Source organism: Podarcis filfolensis, assembly GCF_964270895.1.
Source record: "Podarcis filfolensis genome assembly, chromosome: 8".
NCBI classification, from domain to species: Eukaryota; Metazoa; Chordata; class Lepidosauria; order Squamata; family Lacertidae; genus Podarcis; species Podarcis filfolensis.
Window position 1 is genome coordinate 41,019,746 of NC_139611.1, and position 14,704 is coordinate 41,034,449.

Here is a 14,704-nt window from a genome sequence, read left to right on the forward strand (position 1 = left end):
GGGCAACTGGAGAGCATTCAGTTTTTCAAATACGGCCTTGAACGAGCCAGGCAAATTTTGGGCTGCAGATCCCGTGCTGCCTGGCTGGATCTCTTGAACTAGTGTGGTTGCTCTACAACACACGTGAAGCTGGCTTTTACTGCACCCAGGCCACTGGTCCATCTAGCTCAGTCTTGTCTTCACTGACTTGCAGCAGCTCTGCAGAGCTTCAGATAGCACATTCCTAACCCTACCTGGAGATGCTGACTGAACCTGGGACCTCCTGCAAGCAGAGCAGATTCTCTATCACAAAGCTATGGCCCTTCCGCCTTCAGTGTCCCACAATTAACCCTCCTATTTGGATACTGCATTTGGAGGTGAACGCTGATCTTGGTCAATCCAGTTCCTGGCAATTGAGAGGAAGTCTCTTTTCCCCTCTGCTTACAGTTAGCAGCAGAAAGTCTCCTCCTTCCCCAAGAGCCGTTGCACAAAGTTCATTTCTTGTCTGATTCCTGTTTATACCTGCCAATTTTGAAGCACATCTTATGTTCTCCTGGCCTTATCCTGCAGCTTTCAGCACTTGATTCCCTACTTCGGAGTTTTGGGATGCAAAGCTTAGCATCTCCTTTAAAGGGGTGCTGCTGATAAGTTCTTTGTCTGTCTCAACTTTTCATTGTTTATTAAATTCATGTGTCATCTTTTCTCCCAAGGCATAAAACACTTAAAATATCTTCAGTAAATAAAACGGATCCCAGTGATGTGATGGGTTCTGGATATGAAGAGGTTAATAAAAGTAGAGTATTGGAATGGTTTCAGTTCTACAGTGTTCTCAACAGCATCTAACATCCCACTGCTTTTTGGGGGGCGGGGAGAATCAATTTTAAGGGGCTGCGTTCACGTGGTTCTTTTACACTATGCTGAGGATGATTAGGGTGAGTTGTGTGAACTTTTTTGGCGCAGTTTTCCCCCGCACGCCTCTTGAGCTGAAGAATCCTGTGCAAGTCGAAAGCTGGCGTCGTTTGGAACTGGAGCGAGCCGCAGCGGCGCTTCGTGGGAATCGGGGCGGGAGGGACGGCCGAGACGCGTGTCTGGAGGGATACACTGGCGGAGGCCGGGCTCTTCTGGGGCGTTTCTGGCTCGGCCCGCAGAGGAGGAGCAGGAAGGGACGTAGGGGAGTTGGGGGGGAGAGGTGTCCGCCCAGCAGCCGGCTCCCTCCTTCACTTTCTCGGTGCAGCTGAGCGCGGCGCGATGGGGGGCATCGAGTGGGCCATGTGGGCGAACGAGCAGGCGCTGGCCTCCGGCCTGAGTGAGTTCTTTTGGGGGGTGGGGGGATCCGAGGAGGGAGGGGGGATGGACACCAGTATCACTCCTTGCCAAGTGGAGCAAAAGGGCCCCTGAGCAAGTGCAGCGTGTCCTTGTCGCCCCAGGCAAGGAAAAGCGGCGATGCCAGGTTAGAAACTGTTCTGAGCCACCTTCCCGAAATCTTTCCTTCGCGAAAGAATTCGAGTCCCTCCGGCAGGTTTGTGGCCCGGGAGTCCTCTCTTCCTCCTCCAGTTCCCCCCACCGTGGTGTGGTTAAACCAGAGTAAATGAAGGAATCTAGACCTTGCCCATTGCAAGGGGCTCCATAGCCTCAGTCCATTTGCTTTGTGCCTGAGTGGGGTGAGATTAAAAATATTGGGGCGCATCTTTTAGTGGAGTAGCTTTGGGCTGGGGAAAGCAGGGGGACCGGGTTAAATGTGAGCGAGAGAGAGCCTGCCTGTGAGTTTGCAGAGCCAAGACTGAAATTATCAACCCCTTAAGTTCTCCCTTCTTTTTAAAAAATAAAGAAATAAAATGTATTTGTTCCTAAACATTGAGCATTCCAATTAAACGTGCTTTTGTGAAATTCCCAGTATGTCAATGGCCAGCAATGATATGCCCTATTCCCCAGTAATCTCAAATTAATCTTGATGGAACCAAATCTTAAACTTTGACTTTGCATAGTGACTGCAACAGAGTTTCAGCTCTGCCTTGCCATCTGGTTTGTGTGTGTGTTGTGACTCTCTCTCCTGGATGTATTGCCTTGCTGTGTGGGAGAGCAGTTCACCTGCCCTGTGGTGGTTATGTTAAACACATAACACCCTCCTGTTTTTTTGATGGGGGCATCCTTTTTAATTGGGGCGCGAAGGAGACTTCTAGATTTTTGGAGGGGAAAGGACTTTAACCTGGCTTGGCTGTGACCATCAGAACCAAGGAGATTTTTGTGCTTTCCTTTTGAGGAAGTGCAGTGGATGAAAATAAGGAAGGAAACTTGATGTTGCCATTAGCCCAGGAGTGATCTGTGCAGGCTAGGGCATTTGCAAGCACATAGCCTTCCATTTTCCTGTTAGTTAAGGTGGAGTAATCAAGAGCCATATTGTGTATCCATATTCAAAATCATTAGGGCTGATTAGTTGGCCAGCATCACTCAATAGGACTTCTTGCAGTAAGGAAATTGATGGGGAAAGTGTGTGGTAACATTTGCTTTGATGGACCAGACTTCCCTGCACACAGAATAAATGTTCATTAAATAGTCAGCAACATATAATCTTCCTACAAACAAATCAGGTTGATTCCTCAATATATAGGTTGTTTGGAAGCAGCCTGAGACTCTTATCAAAACGGACAGGACACAAACATCCCAAATGAGGTTTTTTTTACTGGGCGCATTGCTTAGCATCCTGCATCTGTTTGAGACAAGCCCCTGTACATAAGCAAAAGGGACCCCAGGCATTTGGTGGCTGAAGGATACTGTTCCTGACAACCCTGAGATCCATAAATGAAATAATATTTTTAATTGTAATTGGGGTTTAAAAAAACATTTTAACTATTTTAGAACACTTTTAAAAAATGTGTTTGCCAATCTGGGCTCCTTCAGGAGGAAGGGGGGATATAAATTCAATACATAATAAATAATCAGAACCCAGGGGACTACAGCTGAGCACTCAACAGAAATGTGTAAATGTATCCAACTTTCATATTTTATACCTTTGATAGCACAAATCTTTTTTTCAAATTTCCGCGTGTGGCTTCCTTCAAAGGATCCTGGAAGCTGCAAATTGTTAAGGGTGCTGGGAACTGCAGCTCTGTGAGGGAATAAGCTACGTTTCCCAGGATTCTTTGGAGGAAGCAATGTGTTTGAAATGTAAGGTGTGTACGCAGCCCCAGTCTAAACATTGTACTGTTTGCTTTGCATCTGTCAATTGTTATGTACTGTACGTCTTTCATACCTAAAACGTACTCTCAACATAATGGATAGTTTTGCCTTGAGGCAATGTGAAAACTGGACGTATGTTTGTGTGCAAATACTTGCACTTCTGGCTGCAAGTGCAGTTGTTGAATTTGAGAGACATAGCATCGGCACATAGCCTGTGTTGATTTGCGTGTGCCCCTCAGTCTTATTTTTATGTAAAACAAAAGCCAAGACTCTAAAAATAAACAAATCTAGTTCACAGATAAAGCTTTCAATTAATCCTGGGATATCATTTAGCCCCTAAACAGACAGCATCTTTAAAAAGAGAGAATTTCATGGTACCATAAAGATAAAAAGATTTCTTGCAGCATAAACTTTCATAGACTAGCTTTGTGGAGTGTTTATTTGTATGGCATGCTACAGTAAATCGTTTTGTCTCTAATTTCCCACAAGACCCTTCCTTGTTTTCACTGCACCATTATTTGGATCTTTTGAAGCTGGTATCTTAAGATGACGCGGAGCTCCTGCATCTTTGCCAGCTCCTTTAATTCCTGCATAGTTCGGCCTTCGTGCTGTAATCACAGCAGTGCACAGAACATCCCGTTTGCTTCCACAGGCCTGCTGGTTCAAGTGTGCTCGGATGCGTCCATCTGGCGCTCTGCTTGACGCATCCCAGATGTCCGCCTGGCTCCTTTCAGACAAGGAGAGCCTGGCGGCACGGCCATGGCAAGTTCTTGCTTTTTAAAACTTCAGTTGCCCTGTGAACCAAAACACAAGAGGCAGCAGAAGGGAGCTGTTTCTGGCTGCTTTCTTGAAATGACTTTGCCGCTGGGAGCCTCATATGCTCCCTTGACAAAATAAGAAATGCTGCCCAGGTCAGAGAAACCAGCAGCCCCAGCCTTGAGTGCTTTTGCTGCAGAAGTGGGCTTGTTGTCCGTACATACAGAGAAAGTTCCTTTAATCTGGGTTAGTGTGTTCACACAGACAGATGAGGGCTTATGACCTAGCACCTTGCAAAAACTTTTTCATGAAATCAGTGCTTGCTCCTGTTCCACACCCCCCCAGAGCAGTCAGGTGGTGAGGCAATGACAGACTGGGAGAAGGTTTCACTTCTTGGTTCTTCTTCCTTGCAAAAGATCTGATGGTGGTAAACTGGCCTTGTGGGAATTTCCCTGCAGTCAGGTGACCTAGTAGGAAGTGAGGCTCTAAAGGAAAGAGACCTGTCTGCTAGATCCCAAAGGGGACCCATCTAGTTCACTCTCCTTTTTGCACTGTGGCTAACCAGATGCTCCAGTGGAAACCGGGGGCAGACTCTGGTCTTTCACCTGCACCCTGCGCAAGACCAAAATTTGGCATGTCTCCACCCATCGCCTCCCATTCTACACATGCACTACATTATAGCTGTGACTCCCTATGGCGCCCCCTTGGCTCGGCTCCCACTGCGGGGTACTGGCCGTGATGCCCTAAATCTGCCTCTATGGGAACTGCCCCCTCCCCACCCCCCACAAACTTGGCTTATAAAGCGCAATATTGCCTACGCTGGCTGGCAGCAGTTCTCCAGGGTTTCCTATCTGTGCTCAGAGATGAAGGGGGTTGAATATGGCAGGTGCTCTGCCCCTGGGTTATGGCCTTTCCCTGAGCTTATATCCGCCCCCTGCACCCCACCCCCACCCTAAAGATTTCTTCCACTTTTGCAAACATTGGAGTTTCCCTGATGCCTCCTTCCCTCTTGCACCAAGAGGCTGACATTTTTGACTACGCAAGCACCAGCAGAGACAAAGGGTATGAGCTGATCTCAGAGGCAATAGCATACAGGCATTGTGTGACTCTTAGCCACTGATAGCCTCCTCCTCTGTGAATTAGTCTAATCCTCCTAGAAGGACATGAGAAAAGGGTGTGTGGAGCAAGACTAAGGGAGTTCTTAGTTTTGATCTCATCTTGTTCAGGAACACAACCAGATGACTTCCGCCACAAGGACATAAGAAGAAAAAGAAACCATCCTGTCAGATCAGGTCACAAATGTAAATTAATACAGCCTCCTTCTTCACAAGTGGGGCATAACATGTGGCTAAGAAGAGATGTTTCATTTAGGTCAGTCTAGATGCCCAGCTAGGGAGAAGTCTTGAATTCCAGCCTCTCACAGCATCCAACCAGATAGATGCCTTTGGGAAGCTCACAAGCAGGGTGTAAAAGGATAAAAGCCCTCTCCTGCTTCTGCTTCCCCAGCAGCTCTTTTTGTGGGGGGGAGGGTAGCCTGCCCTTGAACCTGGAAGCTCTATTACCATGGGTTGTGGTCTGCTCTATTACCATGGGTTGTGGTCTGCGGTTGATATAAGTCTCCCCTGAATTGGCCTCTCTTCTCCTTTTAAAAGTCATTGAAGTGAGGGGCCATTTCCACAGCCCCTGTGGCTGTAAATTCCACAAATGAATGACGTATTGTGTGTGTGGCGGGGGGGGGGGGGGAATCCTGCATTTTATCTGCCCTGAGTCTACTGCCAATCATTTTCACTGGGCAACTCCAAGCAAGTAATTCTTTCTTAACAAACAGCTTCCCATCCCCATTCAAAGCTGGGCAGTGTGGAGCCTGAGGGAACCTTAAGAGCATGGCTGAGATAATGTGTGAAAAGTGCTGTGAGCAATTAAAGAATGCCTTGCAGCACAAAAGATTATTATCTGCTGCTATGGGTCCTCCTTGCCCTCACACGTTTTCAGTGAAATAGCAAAGACAAAGTTTCCTCTGAACATGCACAGAGTTTCATTCATGGAAAGCAGAAAGTTAAGAAGCAGGAATTCCTGGAGGTGGGGAATGGCTGTTTCTTTGGGAGTTAATCTCTGCCTCTGTCAAAGGCCCTTCCTTTGTTTCTCAACGTGCCTTTTTGCCAAAGAGCATTTGTGCATATTTCTGTGCTGCTTTTATCCTCACAACAATCCTGTGGGGAAGGCCACACTCCCTGAGCTGCATGGCTAGGTAGGGAATGGAACCTGGGTCCCGCTGGTCCCAGTGCAACACTCTCTGACAGATGAGTGGGGAACATTTGCCAGTCCAAGGGCCGCATCTCCTTGTGGGAAACCATCTGAGGGCCGCATGCCAATGGTGGGCGGAGCCAGAGCCAAAAGTGGGCAGAGCAGCAGATGCAGATTTTACTTTGGGCACAGCAGGCTAGTTTTTACATACACACTTACCTACCCAGCTCACTCCATCCTTCATGTAGGCAAGTAAGAGGCATTACTAGAGATCAAGGACACATTGCAAGCCACGCAAAGCAGGACTGGGGAACAGTGTGGCCTGCGGAGAATGCTAAGGGGCAAACAGAGAGGGCTGCATAAAGCCCCTTGGCCAGAGGTTGCCCACCCTGTACCAGCCACTGCACAGCATCACACGGACTCTCTAATTTTAAGTGGCTTTTCTGCTCTTCATTTATTTTTCTCCCGTAATAAATACATCAATAAATGTTGCACCATGAATTGTGAGCTGTGGGCTCGTTACATTTTTTCTTTTCAGTGTTGATTTGTGGTGGACTGTGGTTACCGGTAGGTAAGCTTGTTGTTTTTTTCTCTCCCCCTTTTAGTTCTAGTGACTGGTGGGATCGTGGCAGTTGCTGGACAGTTCAAAAACTGGCAGTTTGCAGCCTATTCAATGTATCCTTCCATATGATATCTCTCTCCCTTCTTCTCCCCCCTCAACCCCCCCCCCCGGATTCTGTAGCAGCAAGATGCCTTGTGATTCTGTTGGTATCACAGAATCAAATAGGTGGGAGGCACTTCAAAATCCATCTAGTCCAACTTCCTTTTGACCAGTTCCCCAGATGGTACAGCAGGAATAAATTGGGGTTTTTCTTAATCTGGTTGTGTGTGTGTGTGTGTGTGTGTGTGTGTGCTTGCAGAAATCTAGTGATTACAAAATTGGAATTTCTGTGACTGAACAATTTGGTCACTTCCCAGCACTTAACAAGAGGTGGAAGCAAGGTTCCATTGGCCAAATGATGTCAAGGAAATAAAAAATAGTCGCTTTGCTTAATGCAGGCGTTCTGCAGAAGTATGAGGATTGCAAAATGTGGAATTTCTGTAGCTGCACCATGAAAAGAGGGAAGAAGGTAGGTTCTGTTTAGTAAATGCTGTCCAGGAAGTTGCAGTTCCATAGCCAGTCACTGGCTGCTGGTGAAAGGGCAGAGCAGAAAGGGCTGAGTTGGTTTGTAGGTTGTGCAAAGGAGCAATGTGCACATGGAGTCGTATCCTGCTGCTTGTGGGTTTGAGCCTGCCAGTCTGTGAGATCAAGCTCTCCCCCAGTTCAACCAGAGACTCAACAAATGCCCTTGTGCAGTTTGGTACTTCTCAGACTTAGTTTCCCACGTGTAACACAGCAGTCAGAGGGGCTTTGTTTGCAGGAGCTGTTGAAAGGGTGAAATGGAAATGACCGTATCCTCCTCCGATCTTTGGGTTGTAGTGGGGGGATAAAACCAAGCAGAGAATTTGCAAAGATTTGGCCTGATGAGTTCCAACCAGTATGAAATCCAGCCTGGTCTGTTCTCTCTCCTGTCCCTGGACCATGTGTCCAGTTTTTCTGTTCTTCTACTTCCCTCAAAACTTTGGTGTTTGCTTAAAGTGGTTTTACTCCACTCTTTATCTGAAAAGACTCCCAGAGCAACCTAGGTGTGATTAATGAAAAACATGATCATCTCTGCCCACAGACATGCAATTTAAAAGACATGGCACAAAGGTAAAGAGGAATGGGATGGGAAAGGAAGAGGGGGAAAGCAAATTTGACAACCAGTTCTTAAAGGCACAAGGGCCATTTTATTCCTTCATCTGATTCCTGGTGCCTATGTGTGAGAATCTCAGTCTGATCCAGGCTATACACATACAGTGGTACCGTGGTTTACAACCATAATCAGTTCCGGAGGTCCATTTGTAAACCAAAATAGGTTGTAACCCAAGGAGCGCTTTCGCAAATGGGGCCTCCAATTTTTCAATTTTTGGGGGGTAATCCAATTTTTTGGTAATCCCCCCCAAAATGGGTTGTGATCCAAAAAACGGTTGCAAACTGGGACACGCACTTCCGGGTTTGACATGTTGGTAATCCAAAACGTATGTAAATCAAGACGTATGCAAACCAAGGTACCACTGTAGTCACATTTTGAAGGCCACATCCACAACATACATTTAAGGCACTATTATATCACTTTGTCAGTCATGGCTTCCCCCAAAGAATCCTGGGAACTGTAGTTTGTTAAGGGTGCTGAGAGCTGTTAGGAGATTCCATCTTCCCCTCACAGAACTACAATTCTCAGAGTAGTTAAACAACCAATCTTCTCAGAGTACTCTGGAAATTGTAGCTCTGTGAGGGGAAGAAGGTTCTCCTCACATCTCTCAGTACCCTTAACAAACAAACCTCCCAAGATTCTTTGGGGGTAAGCCATGGCTGCTTATGGTGGCATAAAAGTGAGCTAAACGTGCAGGTGTGACCCTAGTATTTGTCTAGCGTTTTCTATCTGCATGCTCCCCTACAGATAACAGGTCTCGGTCTCAAGGGGCGTACAGCCTGAAATAGCTTGCAGCCGTTTCAGTTTTGTTATTTTGGGGAAATTTTTGTGTTTGCAACCACAGTGATTGCAGAAAGGGATGCAGACTTTACCTCAGCGTACAGTCTGCTTCAAACTGATCTCTCTCCATGCCTCTTCCACCCACTCACACAGAGGAAAGATTGTGTTGAGACAAACATGTGTGCTGCATGTGTGAACTGGCTCTTTGGCTTAATATTGCTAAGATACAAACTTCCTCCAGGTCACTAGTGGGACTTTGGAAATATTTTTTGTGTTGGAAACACACACACACAAATTGTATAACATAACATAACATAACATAACATAACATAACATAACATAACATAACATAACATAACATAACATATATACATTTTTAAAAACGCTTCTCTCATTTCCCGGGACAGAGCAAAGGAGGGATTTTGGGCTGTCCTGGATATCAGGGGCTACTTGGGAGAAAGCTTTCCTAGGATAATGGGGCACAAAAGAGATACCCCCCTTTCCTTAACCCTTTCCCCCAAAGAGCTGCTGGAGTCTTTATATGCCTGCTGGAGTACCCGAGGGGGAAGCGGAAAAAGGGATCTACGATGGAGCGGTGGTAAGTGTCTTTTTTAAAAAATGCTTTATTTTTATTTATGATTTTCAGGTTTATACATTTCAATAATTTTACAGTCATTCTAACATTTCAGAACTTGACTTCCTTCCCCCTATTTCTGTGGCTCCTTAAATTTATCTTTAATATCTTCTGCATATCCAAATTAACTTAATTTGATCATTTTTTGATCTACTTTAAATATCTACTCTTATGAAACTGCATTACAATAATCCTGCCAATGTTCTTATCTGTTTACAACTTGTAAACATTCAATAAACCATTTCCATTCTTTTATAAGTATGGTGTCTAATGCCTTTTCATTTTTGACCAAGATTGTTATTGACATTGGCTTTCAAAATAGGCATTCATTTTAGTTATGCAGCCTTGTACCTGGTGTTGCTTGGGAATTCTAAGAACCCAAAACTCCAGCACACTTTTGAAATCAATGGTTACGTTCAGCGCATTTCTGAAAGGGTCAGCCTGCCATCTTCCTTCAAAATGGCATCCAGTTGTATCCAAAGATAGACAAAGCCCTGCTCCTTGAGCTCGGGAACTCTCTGGTTAAAATCAGTGTAGTTTCAAAAGGTTAGGTCTGCCTCCTTCATTCAGTATGGCTTTTGAGCAAGCTTCTGGGTATCACAGAACCCTTTGACAACTAGAATCTGTGTTTGTCATTGCACTCTCTCTATTTACTCCCATCCCCAACAGTGGCCAGAAGTGCTTCACAACTGTCGTGAAGGCATTTGGACCCCTCACTAGGAATTACTACGTCCGGGCTTTCCTGCACATATGGTAAATAATTCATTCCACTTCTTGACTTGTCACCCTTTTCAGTATTTGGGGGGGAAATTAGACAAAACTTTCTGCTTTCTCTCTCCAGTTAACTGATGCTCAAGTCTTATAGAGACGTGTGTGTTTGTGTGTGACCCACATACATGAAACTCACATGGAAGTCCTAACTGGATGTGGTGGGGGGGAGGGGCATTACAGTGGGTCCCCTTTCCTTGGTTCTGCAATGTGGTTGGGTGTTTTGTTTACTCAATTGAATCTTAAGACGGTCATAAGATGTTGGTCATGCCTCCTTCTTACAGTGCATTCTCCCTTTTTTAATTAAAAAAAGAGCAAGTGTCTGGGCAGAAATCCCTTAAATGTCTGGGGGTGAGTGGGGAGATTTTCACCTTTTGAAATATGGGAACCCTATTACCAGCATCCATTAGAGCATCACAAGACGGCAGTAAAACATTCCACACATAAATCCAGGCATTGGGAGGAGACTGCCTAGCTGGACTGCTGGGATTCTTGGAAGGAATGGCGCAACACAGGTGATGCTCTGCATATTTCATTGAGACTGATAGGGCAGAAGGCAGAGAGGTCAACAGTAGGTGGCGCCAGAGCCAACTAATTCTATCTTTGTCCCCATCATCCTTCTGCTGAGTTCATTGCATTATGGTTTATATGTAAATTGATTTGATAAGCTATCATAGAAGTGAGAAGTGGCTTATAGATTCTCTAAAACAAAGACAAATAAATCTCTCTCACTTATTCCTTTTGCAGCTTGGCCGTTCCAGCAGCATTTTTACTGGCCACGATCCTCGGCACAGTTTGTCTCGCCATTGCCAGCGGCATCTACTTACTGGTAAGCAGCCCCCACCACAACCCCCATTTGACTCCTGAATTAACAGCAGCAACAGTAATAATATATACAAAGATGTCAAATAGTTAAAATGATTTATATCTAATGGATCATCCAGTGTTTAGTAAACTGAATGATTGATGAGTTAAATTTAAATAAATGTGCATTTTACCACAGTGTCGCTCTAGATGTCCTTTTAAGATAGTCAAGGAGAAAATGGAATAAATATTTGTTTTTTTGTGGGGAGAATGGTCTCGGAGGATTATTAGGTCCTTGTCCTGAGAGTTTCTTGTAAAACAGAGTCGCCCCTGTTTTAAAGCTTCAGTCAGTTTGCACAAAAGGATTCTCCCCTATAATTTTTGCAAAGATCCAGGGCTCAGCTGTCTGGTGGTTTTAGGCTGCTGGATCTGCAAGGCAACCTTTCCTTCCTGCAATCCTTTGCTTCAGAGCCTAGGAATGGCTAACAGCCCTCTAGCTCCCTCTGCTGGTCAGAGATCATGCTACCTTTAAATACAAAATATGTTACTTCAAGTTGATAATTGAGCATATTCCAGTATTTCATGGTGGAGCAAGAAATGACGTTGTACATCCTGGGGTTTATGATGCCTAGTGTGGTGTGGCAATTAGAGAGTTGGATGAAAGAAACCTGGGAGACCAGGGTTCGAATCCCCACTCAGGAGGCTTACCTTGGGCCAGTTACCAACTCTCAGCCTAACCTACCTCACAGGGTTGTTGTGGGTCTTGAATAAGGAGTAGGAGGAGAAGCATGTGTGCCACTCTGAACTCCTTGGAGAAGAAGGTGGGATATAAAAGCAATAAAAATATGATGATGATGATGATGATGATGATGATGATATTGTATTAGTATCTCATTTTCTTATAAGTTTTTGTAGAATATGTATAATTTATGTGGTGTAAAAAGCTTGTTGAATCTTAACGGGGCATTTGCTATCGCTTATTTGAGTCTAACAAGATATCCAATTTTTAAAAGTGCTGAGGCCTCAGCTTTTTACCCCGGACTTTGGCACCTGAGAGAATGTATTTTTAGGACTCACACTCTTCTCTTCACAATGACATTTATTTTTAGATTCCTGTAACCCATCCTGAGACCTTATGGTGAAGGGCAGGGAATAAATCAAATAACCATAATCAGAAATGAATAGTGAAAATGTTTTGTATCCAACTGACATTTACTCAGAGTAGACCCATTGAAATAAATGGTTACATCCCTTAATTTCAATGGTTGTACTCTGAGCATGACTTACATTGGATACAACATAATAGTAATAAGTCTCTCCAAGGCAGAAATGTACTCATTTTTCCTCTAGTAAAGATTCAACACATTTCCCCTCTTCCTGTAAAATCATTATTATTTGTTTTCAAACGTGATACAAAAGAAAAAATAAAATAAATATTGAACAAAAATACAATGCAGGTCCATCGATGCATAAACGGCATCAAGAAAAACTGAAACAACTTTTAAAAAAAATACACAGTGTCTCTGCAATGAACTCAGCGAGGCTTACATTGCCATCAGACCGACCGACTGGGGTGGGAGGGATGTGACTTGAATGGAGGCTATGGACAGAATGAGTCTTTGACAGAACAGGGATTTGCATCAGGGTTTAAATTCTGCCTTGAAGTATCAGTCGCTGGGAATTGCTGGTGTAGAAAGTGCTGTTACACACTCAGGTTCTCAGGTTGTGCTTGAGGATTTCCCTGTGGGAATAGGATGCTGGACTAGATGGGCCTTTAGCAAGGCTCTTCTTAGGTTCTTTATGTTCTTATACTGAGTCTAACCATTTATTCCTCTAGTTCAGCATCATCTACACAGATGGGCAGCAGCTTTCCAGGGTTTCAGGCAGTGGACGATTCCCAGCCTTACCTGGAAATGCCAGGAGCTTCTGCATGCAAGGCAGATGCTCAACCTCTGAGCTATGGCAAGGATAATATAGGGAACTTAGGAAGCTCCTTCTCCTGAGTCAGGCCATTGGTCCAACTAGCACAGTATTGTCTACACTGACAGGCAGTGGCTCTCCAAGGTTTCAGGTGGGAGTCTCACCCAGCCCTACTTCTGTGGTAGATCATCTGCTTTACATACTGAAGTTTCCAGGTTCTATATGTGGCGCCTCCAGGGAGAATTAGGAATGTAGCCTTGCCTGAAGCCCTGAGGTGCTGTTGACAGTCAATGTGGACAATTCTGAGCTACCTCAGCTAATCTCGTCTGACTTTGTGTAAGGCCTCAGATGCTCCTGTGAACCTGGGACCATGTGCATGCAGAAAATAAAAATAAAAATGGGTCTTTTCCTTGAGATACCCTTTCCTCCTCAAACCTCTCTGGGCTTTTTCCTCCAGGCTGCCATCCGTGGCGAGGAGTGGCGTCCCATTGAAGTGAGGCAACGGGAACCGCTACAAATAGGAGCCACAATTAAACACCCTCCAACCAACCCACCCCCACGGCCTCCGGCTGAGGCTCGCAGAAAGCAAGCGGGCGAAGTAGAAGCTGCAGCCCAGGATAACCCGCTGCCTGTTGTCATCGAGGCTGAATGAATGACAGGCCGGGCTGGTGCCCTCGAAGGAGCCTGAGGGGGCTTATTTTGCTGTGCTCGGAGCAGTGGGGGAGGAGTGGCCATTTTGTGGTTGATCTTCGGATATCGTCCTCCTCTTCCATCTCTGTTGTCTGCCTCTACAGATGCTTCTCCACAAGCCAGATTCTCCTCAGTCCTGTCACTTCCCCCAGTTTGTTCCTGGCCAGGTAGCTGCCATGCTTGTTTCACAACAGGGCCCAGCGGCGGCCATATTGTTCGTCTCCAGAATACCCATTGGAGAATTGTGAAGCTCTAGGCAGGGATGACTCCAGCCGGCATCCTGAGAGTGGCAATGGCTTTCTCTTTTCTTCATGGGGAACCTTCCGTTCTCTCTAGGATTCCCCATGTTTTTACTTTGTAATAAAAATTACCTGGTTGGTTGGTTGTCTTCTTTGTATGGTTGCGTTTCTTTGCTCTGTTTCACTTTCTCAGGGTTTTCTACATCCGTGGTTTATATATACATATGCATGATCTGGTTGGCTTGACTGCCATAAATTGGCAAAGCAGCCTGGCTCTCAAGCAATTGCAACTTCAGAAATTATTTGCCTCCTAAATTAGGCTGTGAGAATACCTGGTGGACAGCCACTCAGGTGTAGATTTGTACTTGTATATGCAGGTCATCTCCGGGTTAATGTGTTTGGGTTTGTTTGCTTTTTTGTGAAGTGAAGGAAGTAATTGGCTTCATGCTTTCTGAACCAGCATTTTGCGACTGGCTCCAGGTACCGCAGTGGAGGTCAGACTTCAGGCTTGAGGAAACTAATTTGTCTTTTGCTAGATCCCTGAGGTTATTTATTCATTTATTACATTTCTATACCACCTGTTCCTCCAAGGACCTCAAGGTGGTGTACGTGGTTTTTCCCTCCTCACTTTTTCTTCAGAACAACCTTGTGAGGCAGATTAGGCTGAGAGACAGTGTCACCCAATGAACTTCATGACTCAGGAGGGATTCAAACTCTGGTCTTCCAGGTCACAGTCCAACACACTTTTCGTTACACCACACTGGAACCAGGTGCAAAGAGCAGAGCGTAAAATTAAAAGAACGTGGTGCTACCAAGCAGTTCCTAAACCCAGACATTTTTTTTCAAATACCAGAACTGAGTTGAACTCACACACCTGCCATACAACTATCCTTTACTGGTTAACCCATGTTTTCTTC

The 14,704-nt window shown here is 45.2% G+C and overlaps 1 protein-coding gene across 1 annotated transcript; it reads left to right on the plus strand.

Annotated features, from left to right (window-relative positions):
- The first annotated feature begins 1,141 nt into the window (after positions 1 to 1,141).
- On the plus strand, positions 1,142 to 13,936 carry CYBA (cytochrome b-245 alpha chain). The gene is made up of 6 exons (XM_083629802.1): positions 1,142 to 1,285; positions 6,762 to 6,831; positions 9,256 to 9,330; positions 10,036 to 10,119; positions 10,882 to 10,963; positions 13,316 to 13,936. The coding sequence occupies exons 1-6, from the start codon at positions 1,228 to 1,230 to the stop codon at positions 13,508 to 13,510; spliced, it is 564 nt and encodes a 187-aa protein (XP_083485928.1). The 5' UTR covers positions 1,142 to 1,227; the 3' UTR covers positions 13,511 to 13,936.
- Positions 13,937 to 14,704: the final 768 nt, after the last annotated feature.

What these genes read in the sequence shown, in the direction of transcription:
- CYBA (XM_083629802.1), top strand. Translation starts at nt 1,228, where the DNA reads ATGGGGGGCATCGAGTGGGCCATGTGGGCGAACGAGCAGGCGCTGGCC. An exon ending in CAGTTTGCAGCCTATTCAAT is followed by an intron (nt 6,832 to 9,255) that starts GTATCCTTCCAT and finishes TTTCCCCCAAAG; the next exon opens with AGCTGCTGGAGTCTTTATAT. An exon ending in CGGGCTTTCCTGCACATATG is followed by an intron (nt 10,120 to 10,881) that starts GTAAATAATTCA and finishes TTCCTTTTGCAG; the next exon opens with CTTGGCCGTTCCAGCAGCAT.